Source organism: Palaemon carinicauda, chromosome 20 (genome assembly GCF_036898095.1).
Source record: "Palaemon carinicauda isolate YSFRI2023 chromosome 20, ASM3689809v2, whole genome shotgun sequence".
In the NCBI taxonomy this organism is placed as follows: Eukaryota; Metazoa; Arthropoda; class Malacostraca; order Decapoda; family Palaemonidae; genus Palaemon; species Palaemon carinicauda.
Window position 1 is genome coordinate 27,070,110 of NC_090744.1, and position 22,500 is coordinate 27,092,609.

Consider the following 22,500-nt stretch of genomic DNA (forward strand, 5'->3'; position numbering starts at 1 on the left):
ATCCAGAAGCGGTCTCCAATCGTTATGAAGATCAGATTCTAAGAGTCTCCGGCATTTGAAAGGAACTGCGAAGACTTCGTTCTATGCCTGAATGGAGAACATCTCCTTTGAGACATCGTTATAAAATTATTTTAACGCTCATATAATTCTATATTTTCAACATATTAAGAAAATAATGCTATTATTAAAATCGAAAGTAATACTTGTTTCCAAAGATTATTATCAGAAATAAAATGAATGGTATATTTTACTCAAATTTACATAATACTTTCCTATCGGTTTTTCTCGAAAATAAATTCTAGTTAAGTCTGCAGTTTCCGTCTTTGTCTTCACGGTCTCCGCTGCCCGGTAAGTATTACTTTTGAAACTCTTCTCTCCTCCTATCTTTCTTGCTCATTGGCAGACAGGTCACCTCTCCAGGGTTTCCCTGGAGTTGCCCGGGGGCCGTGGCTCAGCTGGGACGCCCTCCTCAAGGGTCTCCTGACGGAGCCATGGTCGCAAAGGCGCCACGGACGTGGCATAAAGTCCCTCTTCGGGGATCGACTCGGAGGGGCCCGGGGACCACCTTTCCGTCGGCCAAGAGGACTTCTTGCTGGGTCTTCTCGAAGTGGGGGCTCTCCTCTGGGCTTTGCTTGGAGTCGAGAAGCCTACCTTCGAGGTTTCCCGGGGAACAGGAGGTCTTCCTTCCTCTCTTTCTCTCTCTCTGAATCCTTCTCCTCTTCTTCTTCTAAAGGGCCTTGCGGAGACCAAGTAGTTTTTTGGCTTGTCATCATATCATCATCATAATCATCATCATCATCATCATAATAATAATCATCTTCATCATCATAATAATAATAATCTTCATCATCATCATCATAATAAGCATTTTCATCATCATCATCATAATAATAATCATCTTCATCATCATCATCATAATAATAATCATCTTCATCATCATCATCATAATAATTATCTTCATCATCGTCATCATAGTAATAATCATCTTCATCATCATCATCATCATAGTAATATCATCATCATAGCAATAATCATCTTCATCATCACCATAATAATAATCATCATCTTCATAATAATCATCATCATCATAATAATAATTATCTTCATCATCATCATCATCATAGTAATAATCATCATCAAAATAATAATAATCATTATCATCATCATAATAATCATCATCTTCATCACCATCATAATAATTATCATCATCATCATAATAATCATCTTCAACACCATCATAATAATAATCATCATCATCATCATAATAATGATCATAATCATCATCATAATAATCGTTATTGTCATCATTATCATAATCATCATCATTATCATTATCATAATCATCATCATTGTAATGATCACATTAATCAAAATCATTATTTTATCATCATCCTGAACATAATGATCATCATCATCCTCAAAATAAAAATAATAATAATCATCATCATCCTCATAACAATAACAATAATAATAATAATCATCTTCATCATCATCACAATCATCATCATCATCAACATCATAATAATCATCTTCATCATCATAATAATCGCCATCATCATCATCATCACAATAATCATCTTCATCATCATCATCATCATCATAATATTAATCATCATCGTCATCATCATCATAATATTAATCATCTTCATCATCATCATCATCATAATAAAAATCATCATCATAATAATAATAATTATCTTCATCATCATCATCATCATCATCATCATAATAATCATCATCACCATCATCATCGTAATCAGAATTATAATTATAATAATAATAATCATGATCATCATTATCTTATCATCCTCATCATCATGAACATAATAATCATCATCCTCATAATAATCATCTTCCTCATAATAATAATAATAATCATCATCATCATCTACATAATAATCATCATCATCATCACCAACATCATAATAATAATAATAATAATAATAATAATAATAAATTAAGAAGAGGAAAGAGCAGGGCGAAGAGGAGCGCTCCAATCCGGGTTTAATAATGATGAAAGTGACAAAGCCGCCCTTTAAAAGACGGAAGACTATAGGAGTTGGGGAAAACAAGAACATTTAAGATGAAAAAAAAGAACTTTGTTCATTACTCGATGTTGTCACATGCTGAGATGGAAAATTAACAAATGAAATAAAAAATATACGTAGCTTTATGAACTTGAGTCAAAATAATTAACGTACAAATTTTAATTCATAACTTTAATCTCCTAATAATTTCCTGGATTGATCTATGTCTGGAATTCAAAATTCTGGTCTTTGCTAGCATTATTTTCTTATAATAATATATATATTTTATCGTGTGGAAGACACATATTGTAAATCCCTCAAAAATATTTAGTGCTATTCTGGTTTGCGATTTCATTTATGGCTTGACCTCATAAATATTTATTTTGCTTTGGTATGCCATCTCAATATTAACAAACAAAAAAAAAAAAAAAAAAAAAAAAAAAAAAAACATCTATTGGTCTTTGCTTCGCTCGTGAACAAATAAAAACATCAACCTCTGTATGTACTGGCAAGCGGTAATGTTGACCTGCGCACGATAACATCAATGATTGATTATTATTTCTTAGATAATTATTTCTGAATGGATATATACATATTTTATATGTATATTATATAATATAAATTATATATATATAATATATATATAAATATATATACAATATAAAATATATAAATAATTCAAATTATAAATATATATATAAATATATATATATATATATATATATATATATATATATAAATATATATATATAAATATATATAAATATATATATAAATATATGTAATATATAAATATATAAATATATATATATATATATATATATATATATATATATATATATATATATATATATACATATATATTCTTCTTCTTCGTCTGCATCCTTTCCCACTTTTATATGGGGTCGATGTTTCTGTCCAGCGTTCTCCATCTAACTCTGTACCTCACTTCATCACCGGTTAATCCCTTTGATCGAAGGTCATCCTTGATACAGTCCATCCACCTTCGCTTTGGCCTCCCTCTCCTTCTCGTTCCCTGTACCTCCATTTCCATCACTCTCCCCCAATATAGTGTTCATCTCATCTTATATATATATATATGTTGTTCATCACTTCTTAAATATATATATATATATATATATATATATATATATATATATATATATATATATATATATATATATATATATTATGAGACGAGATGAACAGTATATTGGGAGGAGAGTGATGGAAATGGAGGTACAGGGAACGAGAAGGAGAGGGAGGCCAAAACGAAGGTGGGTGGACTGTATCAAGGATGACCTTCGATCAAAGGGATTAACCGGTGATGAAGTGTGGGACAGAGGTAGATGGAGAACGCTGGCCAGAAACATCGACCCCATATAAAAGTGGGAAAGGATGCAGACAAAAAAGTAGAAGTATATATATATATATATATATATATATATATATATATATATATATATATATTATATATATATATATTATATGTATATATTACATATATATATTTATATTTTATATATTTATATATGTTATATATATATATATATATATATATATATATATATATATATATATATATTTATTTATTTATTTATACAGAAATAATCATCTAAGAAATAATAATCAATCATTGATGTTATCGTGCGCAGCTCAACATTACCGCTCTCCAGTACATAATATATAGAGGTTGATGTTTTTATTTTCTTCACGAGCGAAGCAAGAACCATTAGATTTTCCATTATTCTTGTTTTTTTTTTTTTTTTTTTTTTTTGAAATATTGTGATGGCATACCAAAACAAAATAATAATTTCTGAGATCACGCCATTAATGAAATCGCGAACCAAAACAGCACCAAATATTTTTAAGGGATTTACAATTTGTTGGAAAATGGAAATAGAGTTTAATATCAAAGCTACTTCGATGAAAGTTTTGATGAAGAAATATTTGGATATTCAGAAACTAACATATAAATATTGATAATTGAAAAAGTTAAAAACCTTTGAAATTAAAAAATAAATGTTAAGATTTATCTTGAAAGACAAGAGTTGTCAAGGACCGAGTTCACCTCAGAGACAATTTGAGAAAAAGTTCTGCTGATCAGAAACTGTGACCCAATATAGAAAGGGAGAAGCTGAGGAAGAGAAAGATGAAAGTTTGTTCTATTTTAATATTTTACGACGCATCTTCAGTGTTTAATTCTGATCATTATTTCCGTTTATATTTTGACATGAAATTTTTGATGATTCATTTTGAAATACGAGGTGTCAAGGACCGAGTTCACCTTCGAGACAAGTTGAGAAAAAGTATACGGTATAGAAAGGAGTGAAGCTGCAGAGGAAAAAGATGAAATTTGCTTCTTTTTTATAATTCGCGAAGCATCTTCATTGTATATTTCCGATCATTATTTTCGTTTACATTTAACAGGAATAGTTTGGTCTTCAATACAGTTTTGGCCTTTGAGGAAAAGATCGGTGAGGTGTCTCCAAGATCCAGGTGTTTCTATTGCAGGAAGTCTTCAGGATGTCTTCAGGATGATAATCCTTTTCTTTTCTATTTTTGGCGTTTGAATTTTTTTGCTTTATGCATCTCGTGCCAAATGGCTTCCCCGTTCCCTGAATTCGGCCGTATGGCCCAAATACTATTAATTAAGCTATGAATCTGAAGCATAACAACCAATTATAAGTAACTGCAAAAACAGGAGCCAATCGGTATAGATCCAGAAGCGGTCTCCAATCGTTATGAAGATCAGATTCTAAGAGTCTCCGGCATTTGAAAGGAACTGCGAAGACTTCGTTCTATGCCTGAATGGAGAACATCTCCTTTGAGACATCGTTATAAAATTATTTTAACGCACATATAACTATATTTTCAACATATTAAGAAAATAATGCTATTATTAAAATCGAAAGTAATACTTGTTTCCAAAGATTATTATCAGAAATAAAATGAATGCTATATTTTACTCAAATTTACATAATACTTTCCTATCGGTTTTTCTCGAAAATAAATTCTAGTTAAGTCTGCAGTTTCCGTCTTTGTCTTCACGGTCTCCGCTGCCCGGTAAGTATTACTTTTGAAACTCTTCTCTCCTCCTATCTTTCTTGCTCATTGGCAGACAGGTCACCTCTCCAGGGTTTCCCTGGAGTTGCCCGGGGGCCGTGGCTCGGCTGGGACACCCTCCTCAAGGGTCTCCTGACGGAGCCATGGTCGCAAAGGTGCCACGGACGTGGCATAAAGTCCCTCTTCGGGGATCGACTCGGAGGGGCCCGGGGACCACCTTTCCGTCGGCCAAGAGGACCTCTTGCTGGGTCTTCTCGAAGTGGGGGCTCTCCTCTGGGCTTTGCTTGGAGTCGAGAAGCCTACCTTCGAGGTTTCCCGGGGAACAGGAGGTCTTCCTTCCTCTCTTTCTCTCTCTCTGAATCCTCTTCTTCTTCTTCTTCTAAAGGGCCTTGCGGAGACCAAGTAGTTTTTTTGGCTTGTCATCATATCATCATAATCATCTTCTTCATAATCATCATCATCATCATAATAATAATCATCTTCATCATCATAATAATAATCATCTTCATCATCATCATAATAATGTTCATCATCATCATCATAATAAGCATTTTCATCATCATCATCATAATAATAATCATCATAATAATAATCATCTTCATCATCATAATCATCATCATCGTCATAATAATTATCTTCATCATCGTCATCATAGTAATAATCATCTTCATCATCATCATCATCATAGTAATATTATCATCATAGCAATAATCATCTTCATCATCACCATAATAATAATCATCATCTTCATAATCATCATCATCATCATCATCATCATAGTAATAATCCGTATAAAAATAATAATAATCATTATCATCATCATAATAATCATCATCTTCATCACCCTCATAATAATTATCATCATCATCATCATCATCATAATAATCATCTTCAACACCATCATAATAATCATCATCATCATCATCATAATCATCATCATCATAATAATGATCATAATCATCATCATAATAATCGTTATTGTCATCATTATCATAATCATCATCATTATCATTATCATAATCATCATCATCATCATCATCGTAATGATCACATTAATCAAAATCATTATTTTATCATCATCCTGAACATAATGATCATTATCATCCTCATAATAAAAATAATAATAATCATCATCCTCATAACAATAACAATAATAATAATAATCATCTTCATCATCATCACAATCATCATCATCATCATAATAATCATCTTCATCATCATAATAATTGCCATCATCATCATCATCACAATAATCATCTTCATCATCATCATAATCATCTTCATCATCATCATCACAATATTAATCATCATCATCATCATAATATTAATCATCATCGTCATCATCATCATAATATTAATCATCTTCATCATCATCATCATCATAATAAAAATCATCATCATCATAATATTAATCATCTTCATCATCATCATCATCATCATAATAAAAATCATCATCATCATCATAATAATCATCATCACCATCATCATCGTAATCAGAATTATAATTATAATAATAATATTCATGATCATCATTATTTTATCATCCTCATCATCATGAACATAATAATCATCATCCTCATAATAATCATCTTCCTCATAATAATAATAATAATAATAATAATAATAATAATAATAATAATAATAATAATAATCATCATCATCAACATAATAATCATCATCATCACCATCATAATAAGAATAATAATGATAATAAGTAAGAAGAGGAAAGAGCAGGGCGAAGAGGAGCGCTCCAATCCGGGTTTAATAATGATGAAAGTGACAAAGCCGCCCTTTAAAAGACGGAAGACTATAGGAGTTGGGGAAAACAAGAACATTTAAGATGACAAAAAAGAACTTTGTTCATTACTCGATGTTGTCACATGCTGAGATGGAAAATTAACAAATGAAATATAAAATATACGTAGCTTTATGAACTTGAGTCAAAATAATTAACTTACAAATTTTATTTCATAACTTTAATCTCCTAATAATTTCCTGGATTGATGTATATCTGGAATTCAAAATTCTGGACTTTGCTAGCATTATTTTCTTAAAATAATATATATATATTTTATCGTGTGGAAGACACATATTGTAAATCCCTCAAAAATATATAGTGCTATTCTGGTTTGCGATTTCATTTATGGCTTGACCTCATAAATATTTATTTTGCTTTGGTATGCCATCTCAATATATATAAAAAAAAAAAAAGGAAAATCTATTGGTCTTGGCTTCGCTCGTGAACAAATAAAAACATCAACCTCTGTATGTACTGGCAAAGCGGTAATGTTGACCTGCGCACGATAACATCAATGATTGATTATTATTTCTTAGATAATTATTTCTGAATGGATATATACATATTTTATATGTATATTATATAATATAAATTATATATATATAATATATATATATAAATATATATACAATATATAATATATAAATAATTCAAATTATAAATATATATATATTATATATATATATATATAAATATATATAAATATATATATATATAAATATATGTAATATATATATATATATATATATATATATATATATATATATATACATATATATATTCTTCTTCTTCGTCTGCATCCTTTCCCACTTTTACGTGGGGTCGATGTTTCTGGCCAGCGTTCTCCATCTACCTCTGTCCCACACTTCACCACCGGTTAATCCCTTTGATCGAAGGTCATTCTTGATACAGTCCATCCACCTTCGCTTTGGCCTCCCTCTCCTTCTCGTTCCCTGTACCCCCATTTTCATCACTCTCAGCCAATATACTTTTCATCTCATCTTATATATATATGTTGTTCATCACTTATTAAATATATATATATATATATATATATATATATATATATATATATATATATATATATATATATATATATATATATATTATGAGACGAGATGAACAGTATATTGGGAGGAGAGTGATGGAAATGGAGGTACAGGGAACGAGAAGGAGAGGGAGGCCAAAACGAAGGTGGATGGACTGTATCAAGAATGACCTTCGATCACAGAGATTAACCGGTGATGAAGTGAGGGACAGAGGTAGATGGAGAACGCTGGCCTGAAACATCGACCACACATAAAAGAGGGAAAGGATGCAGACAAAAAAGTAGAAGTATATATATATATATATATATATATATATATATATATATATATATATATATATATATATATATATATATATATATATTATATGTATATATTACATATATATATTTATATTTTATATATTTATATATGTTATATATATATATATATATATATATATATATATATATATATATATATATATATATATATATATATATTTATTTATTTATTTATTTATTTATACAGAAATAATTATCTAAGAAATAATCAATCATTGATGTTATCGTGCGCAGCTCAACATTGCCGCTCTCCAGTACATACAGAGGTTGATGTTTTTATTTTCTTCACGAGCGAAGAAACCTTTAGATTTTCTATTATTCTTGTTTTTTTTTTTTTTTTTTTTTTTTTTTTTTACTTATTTTGAAATATTGTGATGGCATACCAAAGCAAAATAATAATTTCTGACATCACGCCATTAATGAAATCGCGAACCAAAACAGCACCAAATATTTTTAAGGGATTTACAATTTGTTGGAAAATGGAAATAGAGTTTAATATCAAAGCTACTTCGATGAAAGTTTTGATGAAGAAATATTTGGATATTCAGAAACTAACATATAAATATTGATAATTGAAAAAGTTAAAAACCTTTGAAATTAAAAAATAAATGTTAAGATTTATCTTGAAAGACAAGAGTTGTCAAGGACCGAGTTCACCTCAGAGACAATTTGAGAAAAAGTTCTGCTGATCAGAAACTGTGACCCAATATAGAAAGGGAGAAGCTGAGGAAGAGAAAGATGAAAGTTTGTTCTATTTTCATATTTTGCGACGCATCTTCCGTGTTTAATTCTGATCATTATTTCCGTTTATATTTTGACATGAAATTTTTGATGATTCATTTTGAAATACGAGGTGTCAAGGACCGAGTTCACCTTCGAGACAAGTTGAAAAAAAGTATACGGTATAGAAAGGAGTGAAGCTACAGAGGAAAAAGATGAAATTATTCTTCTTTATGATAATTCGTGAAGCATCTTCATTGTATATTTCCGATCATTATTTACGTTTAGATTTAACGGGAATAGTTTGGTCTTCAATCTAGTTCTGGCCTTTGAGCAAAAGATCGGTGAGGTGTCTCCAATATCCCGGTGTTCCTATTGCAGGAAGTCTTCAGGATGTCTTCAGGATGATAATCCTTCTCTTTTCTCTTTTTGGGGTTTGAATCTTTTTGCTTTATGCATCTCGTGCCTAATGGCTTCCCCGGTCCCTGAATTCGGCCGTATGGCCCAAATACTATTAATTAAGCTATGAATCTGAAGCATAACAACCAATTATATGTAACTGCAAAAACAGGAGCTAATCGGTATAGATCCAGAAGCAGTCTTCATCCGGAATGAAGATCAGATTCACAGAGTCTTCGGCATTTGGAAGGAACTGAGTGAAGACTTCGTTCTATGCCGGAATAGAGAACATCTCCTTCGAGACAACGTTATAAAATTATTTTAATGCTCATATAATTCTATCTTTTTAACATATTGAGAAAATAATGTTATTATTAAAATGGAAAGTAATACTCGTTTCCAAAAATTATTATTAGAAATAAAATGAATGGTATATTTTACTCAAATTTACATAACATTTTCCTATCGGTTTTTCTCGAAAATAAATTCTAGTTAAGTCTGCAGTTTCCGTCTTTGTCTTCACGGTCTCCGCTGCCCGGTAAGTATTACTTTTGAAACTCTTCTCTCCTCCTATCTTTCTTGCTCATTGGCAGACAGGTCACCTCTCCAGGGTTTCCCTGGAGTTGCCCGGGGGCCGTGGCTCGGCTCGGACGCCCTCCTCAAGGGTCTCCTGACGGAGCCATGGTCGCAAAGGCGCCACGGACGTGGCATAAAGTCCCTCTTCGGGGATCGACTCGGAGGGGCCCGGAGACCACCTTTCCGTCGGCCAAGAGGACTTCTTGCTGGGTCTTCTCGAAGTGGGGGCTCTCCTCTGGGCTTTGCTTGGAGTCGAGAAGCCTACCTTCGAGGTTTCCCGGGGAACAGGAGGTCTTCCTTCCTCTCTTTCTCTCTCTCTGAATCCTCTTCTTCTTCTTCTACTAAAGGGCTTAGCGGAGACCAAATAGTTTTTTTGGCTTGTCATCATATCATCATCATCATAATCATCATCTTCATCATCATCATCATCATCATCATCATAATAATCATCATCTTCATCATCATCAAAATAATAATCATCTTCATCATCATCATCATAATAATAATCATCTTCATCATCATCATAATCACCTTCAACATCATCAAAATAATAATCATCTTCATAATAATCATCATCATCACCATCATCTTCATAATAATAATCATCATCATCTTCATAATAATAATCATCATCATCATCATCATCTTCATAATAATCATCATCATCATCATCATAATAATAATCATCATCATAATAATCACCATCATCATCATAATAATCATCTTCATCATCATCATCAAAATACATCACAATCATCATCCTCTTTATCATCATCATAATAATAATCATCTTCATCATCATGATAATCATCCTCTTCATCATCATAATAATCAATCATTATCATCATAATAATCATTATCATCATAATAATCGTTATTGTCATCATTATCATAATCATCATCATTGAAATGATCATCATCATAATCATGTTCACCATAATAATAATAATAATAATAATAAACAATCATCATCATGATCATATTTTATCATCATCATGAACATAATAATCATCATCATCCTCATAATATAAATAATAATAATGATCATCATTATCAACATAATCATCATCATTATCCTCATAATAATAATAATAATAATCATAATAATCATCATCCTCATAATCATCATTATCATCATCGTCATCATAGTAATAATCATCATCTTCATCACCATCATAATAATAATCATCATCATCATAATAATAATTATAATCATCAAAATAATCGTCAGTCATCATTATCATAATCATCATCGTAATGATCATAATCATGATAATCATGATCATCATAATCATTATTTTATCATCATCATCCTCATAATAAAAATAATGATAATCATCATCATCCTCATAATAATAATAATAATAATAATCATCATTATCATCATTATCAACATAATCATCATCATCATCACCACCATAATAATCATCATCACCATCATATCATCATCAACATAATAATAATAATAATAATAAATTAAGAAGAGGAAAGAGCAGGGCGAAGAGAAGCGCTCTGAGCCGGGTTTGATAATTATGGAAGTGATAAAGTCGCCCTTTGAAAGACGGAAGACTATAGGAGTTGGGGAAAACAAGAACATTTAAGATGACAAAATGAACTTTGTTCATTACTCGATGTTGTCACATGCTGAGAGGGAAAATTAACAAATGAAATAAAACACATACGTTGCTCTATGAACTAAAGTCGAAATACTTGAAGTACAAATTTTAATTCATAACTTTCATCACCTAATAATTTCTTGGATTGATCTATATCTGGAATTCAAAATTCTGGTCTATGCTAGCATTATTTTTTTATATTATTATATACATTTTATTTTGTGGAAGATACTTTTGTAAATCCCTTAAAAATATTTGGTGCTGTTTTGATAAGCGGTCTCATTTATGGCGTGATTTCAGAAATTATTCTTTTGCTTTGGTATGCTATCTCAATATTTTTAATAATTAAAAAAACAAAAACAAGAATAATAGAAAATCGAATAGTTCTTGCTTCGCTCATGAAAAAATAAAAACATCAACCTCTGCATGTACCGGCAAGTTGTAATGTTGACTTGCGCACGATAACATCAATGATTGATTATTTCTTAGATAACTATTTCTGTGTGTATATATATATATATATATATATATATATATATATATATATATATGTGTGTGTATGTGTATGTATATACAGTATATGTATATATATATATATATATATATAGATATATATACAGTATATGTATATATATATATATATATATATATATATATATATATATATATATATATATATATACAGTATATGTATATATATATATATATATATATATATATATATATATATATATATATATATATATATGTATATATATATATATGTATATATATATGTATATATATAATATATAATATATATATATACATATATATACATATATATATATATATATATATATATATATATATATATATATATATATATATTATACAGAAATAATTATCTAAGAAATAATAATCAGTCATTGATGTTATCGTGAGCAGCTCCACATTACCGCTTGCCAGTACATACAGAGGTTGATGTATTTATTTTTTTCACGAGCGAAGAAACCATCAGATTTTCTATTACTCTTGTTTTTTTTGTTTTTTTTACTTAGTAAAAATATTGTGATGGCATACCAAAACAAAATAATAATTTCTGACATCACGCCATTAATGAAATCGCGAACCAAAACAGCACCAAATATTTGTAAGGGATTTACAATTTGTTGGAAAATGGAAATAGAGTTTAATATTGAAGCTACTTCGATGAAAGTTTTGATGAAGAAATATTTGGATATTCAGAAACTAACATATAAATATTGAGAATTGAAAAAGTTAAAAACCTTTGAAATTAAAAAATAAAAGTTAAGATTTATTTTGAAAGACAAGAGTTGTCAAGGACCGAGTTCACCTCAGAGACAATTTGAGAAAAAGTTCTGCTGATCAGAAACCGTGACCCGATATAGAAAGGGAGAAGCTGAGGAAGAGAAAGATGAAAGTTTGTTCTATTCTAATATTTTGCGACGCATCTTCAGTGTTTAATTCTGATCATTATTTCCGTTTATATTTTGACATGAAATTTTTGATGATTCATTTTGAAATACGAGGTGTCAAGGACCAAGTTCACCTTCGAGATAAGGTGAGAAAAAGTATACGGTATAGAAAGGAGTGAAGCTGCAGAGGAAAAAGATGAAATTTTTCTTCTTTTTGATAATTCGCGAAGCATCTTCATGGTATATTTCCGATCATTATTTACGTTTAGATTTAACGGGAATAGTTTGGTCTTCAATCTAGTTTTGGCCTTTGAGGAAAAGATCGGTGAGGTGTCTCCAAGATCCAGGTGTTTCTATTGCAGGAAGTCTTCAGGATGTCTTCAGGATGATAATCCTTCTCTTTTCTCTTTTTGAGGTTTGAATCTTTTTGCTTTATGCATCTCGTGCCTAATGGCTTCCCCGGTCCCTGAATTCGGCCGTATGGCCCAAATACTATTAATTAAGCTATGAATCTGAAGCATAACAACCAATTATATGTAACTGCAAAAACAGGAGCTAATCGGTATAGATCAAGAAGCAGTCTTCATACGGAATGAAGATCAGATTCACAGTGTCTTCGGCATTTGGAAGGAACTGAGTGAAGACTTCGTTCTATGCCTGAATGGAGAACATCTCCTTTGAGACATCGTTATAAAATTATTTTAACGCTCATATAATTCTATATTTTCAACATATTAAGAAAATAATGCTATTATTAAAATCGAAAGTAATACTTGTTTCCAAAGATTATTATCAGAAATAAAATGAATGCTATATTTTACTCAAATTTACATAACACTTTCCTATCGGTTTTTCTCGAAAATAAATTCTAGTTAAGTCTGCAGTTTCCGCCTTTGTCTTCACGGTCTCCGCTGCCCGGTAAGTATTCCTTTTGAATCTCTTCTCTCCTCCTATCTTTCTTGCTCATTGGCAGACAGGTCACCTCTCCAGGGTTTCCCTGGAGTTGCCCGGGGGCCGTGGCTCGGCTGGGACGCCCTCCTCAAGGGTCTCCTGACGGAGCCATGGTCGCAAAGGCGCCACGGACGTGGCATAAAGTCCCTCTTCGGGGATCGACTCGGAGGGGCCCGGGGACCACCTTTCCGTCGGCCAAGAGGACCTCTTGCTGGGTCTTCTCGAAGTGGGGGCTCTCCTCTGGGCTTTGCTTGGAGTCGAGAAGCCTACCTTCGAGGTTTCCCGGGGAACAGGAGGTCTTCCTTCTCCTCTTTCTCTCTCTCTGAATCTTCTTCTTCTTCTTCTACTAAAGGGCTCAGCGGAGACCAAATAGTTTTTTTGGCTTGTCATCATATCATCATCATCATCATCATAATAATAATAGTCATCATCTTCATCATCATCATCATCATCATAATAATAATCATCTTCATCATCATCATAATAATCAACTTCATCGTCATCAAAATAATAATCATCTTCATCATCACCATCATAATAATCATCTTCATCATCATCATCATCATCATCATCTTCATAATAATAATCATCATCATCATCATAATCTGCATAATAATCATCATCATCATCATCATCATAATAATAATCATCATCATAATAATCACCATCATCATCATAATAATCATCTTCATCATCATCATCAAAATACATCATAATCATCATCCTCTTCATCATCAGCATAATAATAATCATCTTCATCATCATCATATAATCATCATAATAATCATCATCTTCATCATCAAAATAATCAATCATTATCATCATAATAATCATAATCATTATCATCATAACAATCGTTATTGTCATCATTATCATAATCATCATCATAATCATGTTCACCATAATAATAATAATAATAATAATAATAATAAACAATCATCATCATGAACATAATAATCATCCTCATCCTCATAATATAAATAATAATAATGATCATCATTATCAACATAATCATCATCATCATCCTCATAATAATAATAATCATAATAATCATCATCATCATAATCATCATTATCATCATCGTCATCATAGTAATAATCATCATCTTCATCAGGATGCCTGAAAACTTTAAATCAATCAATCAATCAATCATCATCTTCATCCTCATCATCATAATAATGATCTTCATCATAATAATAATCATCTTTATCATCATCATCATAATAATAATAATCATCATCTTCATCACCATCATCATAATAATAATAATCATCATCATCATAATAATAATCATAATCATCATCAAAATAATCGTCATTGTCATCATTATCATAATCATCATCGTAATGATCATAATCATGATAATCATGATCATCATAATCATTATTTTATCATCATCATCCTCATAATAATAATAATAATAATAATAATAATAATCATCATCATCATCATTATCAACATAATCATCATCATCATCACCACCATAATAATCATCATCATCATCATCATATCATAATAATAATAATAATAATAATAATAATAATAATAATAATAATAAATTAAGAAGAGGAAAGAGCAGGGCGAAGAGAAGAGCTCTGAGCCGGGTTTGATAATGATGGAAGTTATAAAGTCGCCCTTTGAAAGACGGAAGACTATAGGAGTTGGGAAAACAAGAACATTTAAGATGACAAAATGAAATTTGTTCATTACTCGATGTTGTCACATGCTGAGAGGGAAAATTAACAAATAAAATAAAACACATACGTTGCTTTATGAACTAAAGTCGAAAAAATTGAAGTACAAATTTTAATTCATAACTTTCATCACCTAATAATTTCTTGGATTGATCTATATCTGGAATTCAAAATTCTGGTCTATGCTAGCATTATTTTCTTATATTATTATATACATTTTTATTTTGTGGAAGACACTTTTTTAAATCCCTTAAAAATATTTGTTGCTGTTATGATATGCGATTTCATTTATAGCGTGATTTCAGAAATTATTCTTTTGCTTTGGTATGCCATCTCAATATGTTTAATAATTAAAAATAACAAAAAAAAAAGAATAATAGAAAATCTAATAGTTCTTGCTGCGCTCATGAAAAAATAAAAACATCAACCTCTGTATGTACCGGCAAGTTGTAATGTTGACTTGCGCACGATAACATCAATGATTAATTATTTCTTAGATAACTATTTCTGTGTGTGTGTATATATATATATATATATATATATATATATATATATATATATATATATATATATATATATATATATATATATATATATATATATATATATATATATGTATATACAGTATATGTATATATATACATATATACAGTATATGTATATATATATATATATATATAATATATATATAATTTATATATATATATAGATACATATATATACATATATATATACATATATATATATATATATATATATATATATATATATATATATATATATATATATATATACAGAAATAATTATCTAAGAAATAATAATCAATCATTGATGTTATCGTGAGCAGCTCCACATTACCGCTTGCCAGTATATACAGAGGTTGATGTTTTTATTTTTTTTCACGAGCGAAGAAACCATTAGATTTTCTATTATTCTTGTTTTTTTTTTTTTTTTACTTAGTAAAAATATTGTGATGGCATACCAAAACAAAATAATAATTTCTGACATCACGCCATTAATGAAATCGCGAACCAAAACAGCACCAAATATTTTTAAGGGATTTACAATTTGTTGGAAAATGGAAATAGAGTTTAATATCAAAGCTACTTCGATGAAAGTTTTGATGAAGAAATATTTGGATATTCAGAAACTAACATATAAATATTGAGAATTGAAAACGATAAAAATCTTTGAAATTAAAAAAAAAAAAGTGTTAAGATTAATTTTGAAAGACAAGAGTTGTCAAGGACCGAGTTCACCTCAGAGACAATTTGAGAAAAAGTTCTGCTGATCAGAAACCGTGACCCGATATAGAAAGGGAGAAGCTGAGGAAGAGAAAGATGAAAGTTTGTTCTATTCTAATATTTTGCGACGCATCTTCAGTGTTTAATTCTGATCATTATTTCCGTTTATATTTTGACATGAAATTTTTGATGATTCATTTTGAAATACGAGGTGTCAAGGACCGAGTTCACCTTCGAGACAAGTTGAGAAAAAGTATACGGTATACAAAGGAGTGAAGCTGCAGAGGAAAAAGATGAAATTTTTCTTCTTTTTTATGATTCGCGAAGAATCTTCATGGTATATTTCCGATCATTATTTACGTTTAGATTTAACGGGAATAGTTTGGTCTTCAATCTAGTTCTGGCCTTTCAGGAAAAGATCGGTGACGTGTCTCCAAGATCCAGGTGTTCCTATTGCAGGAAGCCTTCAGGATGTCTTCAGGATGATAATCCTTCTCTTTTCTCTTTTTGGGGTTTGAATCTTTTTGCTTTATGCATCTCGTGCCTAATGGCTTCCCCGGTCCCTGAATTCGGCCGTATGGCCCAAATACTATTAATTAAGCTATGAATCTGAAGCATAACAACCAATTATATGTAACTGCAAAAACAGGAGCTAATCGGTATAGATCCAGAAGCAGTCTTCATCCGGAATGAAGATCAGATCAGTCTTCGGCATTTGGAAGGAACTGAGTGAAGACTTCGTTCTATGCCGGAATGGAGAACATCTCCTTCGAGACAACGTTATGAAATTATTTTAATGCTCATATAATTCTATTTTTTTAACATATTGAGAAAATAATGTTATTATTAAAATGGAAAGTAATACTCGTTTCCATAAATTATTATTAGAAATAAAATGAATGGTATATTTTACTCAAATTTACATAACACTTTCCTATCGGTTTTTCTCGAAAATAAATTCTAGTTAAGTCTGCAGTTTCCGTCTTTGGCTTCACGGTCTCCGCTGCCCGGTAAGTATTACTTTTGAATCTCTTCTCTCCTCCTATCTTTCTTGCTCATTGGCAGACAGGTCACCTCTCCAGGGTTTCCCTGGAGTTGCCCGGGGGCCGTGGCTCGGCTGGGACGCCCTCCTCAAGGGTCTCCTGACGGAGCCATGGTCGCAAAGGCGCCACGGACGTGGCATAAAGTCCCTCTTCGGGGATCGACTCGGAGGGGCCCGGGGACCACCTTTCCGTCGGCCAAGAGGACCTCTTGCTGGGTCTTCTCGAAGTGGGGGCTCTCCTCTGGGCTTTGCTTGGAGTCGAGAAGCCTACCTTCGAGGTTTCCCGGGGAACAGGAGATCTTCCTTCCTCTCTTTCTCTCTCTCTGAATCCTCTTCTTCTTCTTCTACTAAAGGGCTTAGCGGAGACCAAGTAGTTTTTTTGGCTTGTCATCATCATCATCATCATCTTCATCATCATCATCATCATCATCATAATAATCATCTTCATCATCATCATCATCATCACAATAATCATCTTCATCATCATCATCATAATAATCATCTTCATCATCATCATCATCATCAAAATAATAATCATCTACATCATCATCATCATCATAATAATAATCATCTTCATCATCATCATAATAATCATATTCATCATCATAATAAAAATCATCTTCATCATCATCATCTTCATCCCATAATAATCATCTTCATCATAATAATCATCTTCATCATCATCATCATCTTCATAATAATAATCATCATCATCTTCATAATAATCATCATCATCGTCATCTTCATAATAATCATCATCATCATCATAATAATAATCATCATCATAATAATCACCATCATTATCATAATAATCATCTTCATCATCATCATCAAAATACATCATAATAATCATCATCCTCTTCATCATCATCATAATAATAATCATCTTCATCATCATCATATAATCATCATCTTCATCATCATAATAATCATCATCTTCATCATCATAATAATCAATCATTATTATCATAATAATCATAATCATTATCATCATAATAATCGTTATTGTCATCATTATCATAATCATCATCATGGTAATGATCATCATCATAATCATGTTCACCATAATAATAATAATAATAATAATAATAATAATAATAATAAACAATCATCATCATGATCATATTTTATCATCATCATGAACATAATAATCATCATCATCCTCATAATATAAATAATAATAATGATCATCATTATCAACATAATCATCATCATCATCCTCATAATAATAATAATAATAATCATAATAATCATCATCATCATAATCATCATTATCAACATAATAATCATTATCATCACCATCATAATAAGAATAATAATGATAATATGTAAGAAGAGGAAAGAGCAGGGCGAAGAGGAGCGCTCCAATCCGGGTTTAATAATGATGGAAGTGATAAAGCCGCCCTTTAAAAGACGGAAGACTATAGGAGTTGGGGAAAACAAGAACATTTAAAACGACAAAAAAGAACTGTGTTTATTACTAGATGTTGTCACACGCTGATATGGAAAATTAATAAATAAAATATAAAATATACGTAGCTTTATGAACTAAAGTCAAAATAATTAAAGTGCAAATTTTAACTCAAAACTTTAACCTCTTAATAATTTCCTGGATTGATCTATATCTTGAATTCAAAATTCTGGCCTTTGCTAGTATTATTTCCTTATACTAATATATACATTTTATTGTGTGGAAGACACCTATTGTAAATCCCTTAAAAATATTTGGTGCTGTTTTGGTTTGTAATTTCATTTATGGCGTGATTTCAGAAATTATTCTTTTGCTTTGGTATGCCATCTCAATATTTTTAATAATTAAAAAAAAAAAAAATACAAGAATAGAAATTCAAATGGTTCTTGCTTCGCTCGTGAAAAAATAAAAATACCAACCTCTGTATGTATACATATACATATAAATATAAATATATATACATATATATGTATATATATACATATAAATATATATATATATATATATATATATATATATATATATATATATATATATATATATACTGTATATATATATATATAATCATCATACACACATATATACATATATATGTGTGTGCGCGCGCGTGCACGAGCGCGCGCGCGCGTGTAATGACCTTTGATATAAGTCGAGGTAGTTTCTTAAGAACCCGTAATAACTTCACTGCAACAGGCGTACTGATACAAGAAACACACAGCAAACATACGCAAACTACTGTTTACAAAACGACGTGGAAACACGCAAATGCCGATTCCGTTCAAGATAACAGGACACGAATGAAGGAATAATTCAAAGAGTCTTTTGTAATATTGTTAAAGACTTTCTTTGCGAATTATGTTTAGATCACGTGACTCTCACCCAACGAGTGGTAAGTTTAATTATATTTTGACTTTGTTGTTACTGTGCTCTAATTATTTTATCTCTTGAATTTCCATGTATTTTTGCATATTTTAATATATATATATATATATATATATATATATATATATATATATATATATATATATATATATATATATATATTATGCGTAAGAATATAATAGGAACGTGATGCTCACACACATACATGCATATATACAATATATATATATATATATATATATATATATATATATATATATATATATATATATATATATATATATACTAAAGGATGAATTCGTACGTATGTGTGCTCATTAAACACCTCCAAAACTCTGAGGCCTACATAAAATGTTAATATAGTTAGTTGAACTTCAATAGCAATTTAGGGCGTAGATAATTACCTACAGCATATTTGAAACGTTTTGCTAAAAGACCTTCAAAACCTTTATGATATATCATGGAACTTATGGAAATTGGATGGTAATCAGCAGGGCCACAGCTACCAAAAAAACTTTTACGCAATGCAGTATTATTAGTGAATCTTTAACAAGAACAACATGAACCTCTTCTTGCTAACTTTTGAAAAATAGCATACAAACTAAGACCTCAGAAAGATTTTTTTCTTTATATATAAAATAAAGGAAAAATAAAACTTGGTCTACACCTTCATATGCATCAAAGTCAAGTGAAATAGTTGATAAAAGTTAATTTCAAAGGACCCATAGACTAGACTAGTTAGTTCAGCTCTATGAAAACAGAATTAAGAATTATCAAATTTCCCACTATCTCATTATTAAACACATAAAAGGGTTGCCTTTTCATTTTGTAGTCCTCGTACGATACTCTGACTACATATTGCATTGTGGGTATTTCTTATTGCTCAGTATTCCCTAAACATACCTGAGGCTTATAAGTTTTATTTCAGCATTGACCTAGTTGTGGAATGATCTTCCTAATCGGGTAGTTGAATCAGTAGAATTTCGAAAGTTCAAACTTGCAGGAAATGTTTTCATGTTGAACAGGCTGAAATAAGTCTTTTTATAGTTTATACATGAAAAATCTGTTTTAATGGTGTTACTGTTTTTAAAATATCTTATTTTAATTGTTCATTATTTCTCACATCAATTATTTATTTCAATATTTCCTTTCCTCACTAGACTACTTATTTCCATATTTCCTTTCCTCACTAGACTGTTTTAGCCCGCTGGAGTCCTTGGGCTTATAGCATCTTTCTTTTCCTACTAGGGTTGTAGCTTAGCTAGTAATAATAATAATAATAATAATAATAATAATAATAATAATAATTATTATTATTATTATTATCTTTAGCTGCCAAGAAAAACAGGAACTACTAAAAAGACTATGGCATTATCAAATTGCACCACACCTCAATTTTTATGTCACAGACACTCTATAAGATGAATGAATTTATCTCATAAAATATATCTCTATAAAAGGGTAAACAACATATCATTTATTAGAAAAACTAATATATAACAAGAAATGAAAGAATAACTGAGAGCCAATTTTTCATTTTGTCATAGATCTATAGTTTCCCGTAAGCAGATAATCTCGAGGAAAGAAAACGAAACCCAAAGATCTAAAGAAACATGAGTCATAATTATGGCTTTACAAAAATCCTCTTCAGAAAAGGAAAAAAAATCTTTCCTTACAATTGTAATCGAATTTAAGACAAAAAATAATGAATTATTTATTGGAAAATCAATAAATATTCTATACTTGTGTGCGTATTATCGTAAAAATTGACGGCAAAATATTCATATAGATGTGTACAAACGCAAACACATATTACACACTTCCCACACATTAACAACAGGGTATGACTACTCTCTCTCTCTCTCTCTCTCTCTCTCTCGACCCCCACCCGAGGCACATGAGAGACCTGTACCAACCGTGTGTCACACAATTGTACATAATTCCTTTTGCATATATTATGCTTGTATCTTCGCTCTTCCCTCTCACTAAACGAACATGAAAATTCATGTCTGCTGTTTTCCTCTGTAACATTGTCTGTCTTGTTAACTTGTTATGTCCTGTTGACTTGAGGTTTTGTATATAAAGGAGTGTGTTCTATAATAATATAACTCAGTTGATTGCATCCAGCCTTTGAGTTCACAACCCTCTCTCGGCACCGTCACAGACCTAATAGCAACACGTCTGGCATTGCCGCTGAGCCTGACCGAGTTTGCGTATATATATA

The 22,500-nt window shown here is 30.5% G+C and overlaps 1 protein-coding gene across 1 annotated transcript in view; it reads right to left on the bottom strand.

Moving 5' to 3' along the window:
• Nucleotides 1-17,270: 17,270 nt before the first annotated feature.
• LOC137659705 (uncharacterized) overlaps nt 17,271-22,500 on the bottom strand; it is a 68,497-nt gene continuing 63,267 nt past the window's right edge. Inside the window, exon 4 of the mRNA XM_068394526.1 lies at nt 17,271-17,470. Within this exon, the coding sequence (XP_068250627.1) occupies nt 17,271-17,470 (200 nt within the window). The remainder of the gene's footprint in view (nt 17,471-22,500) is intronic.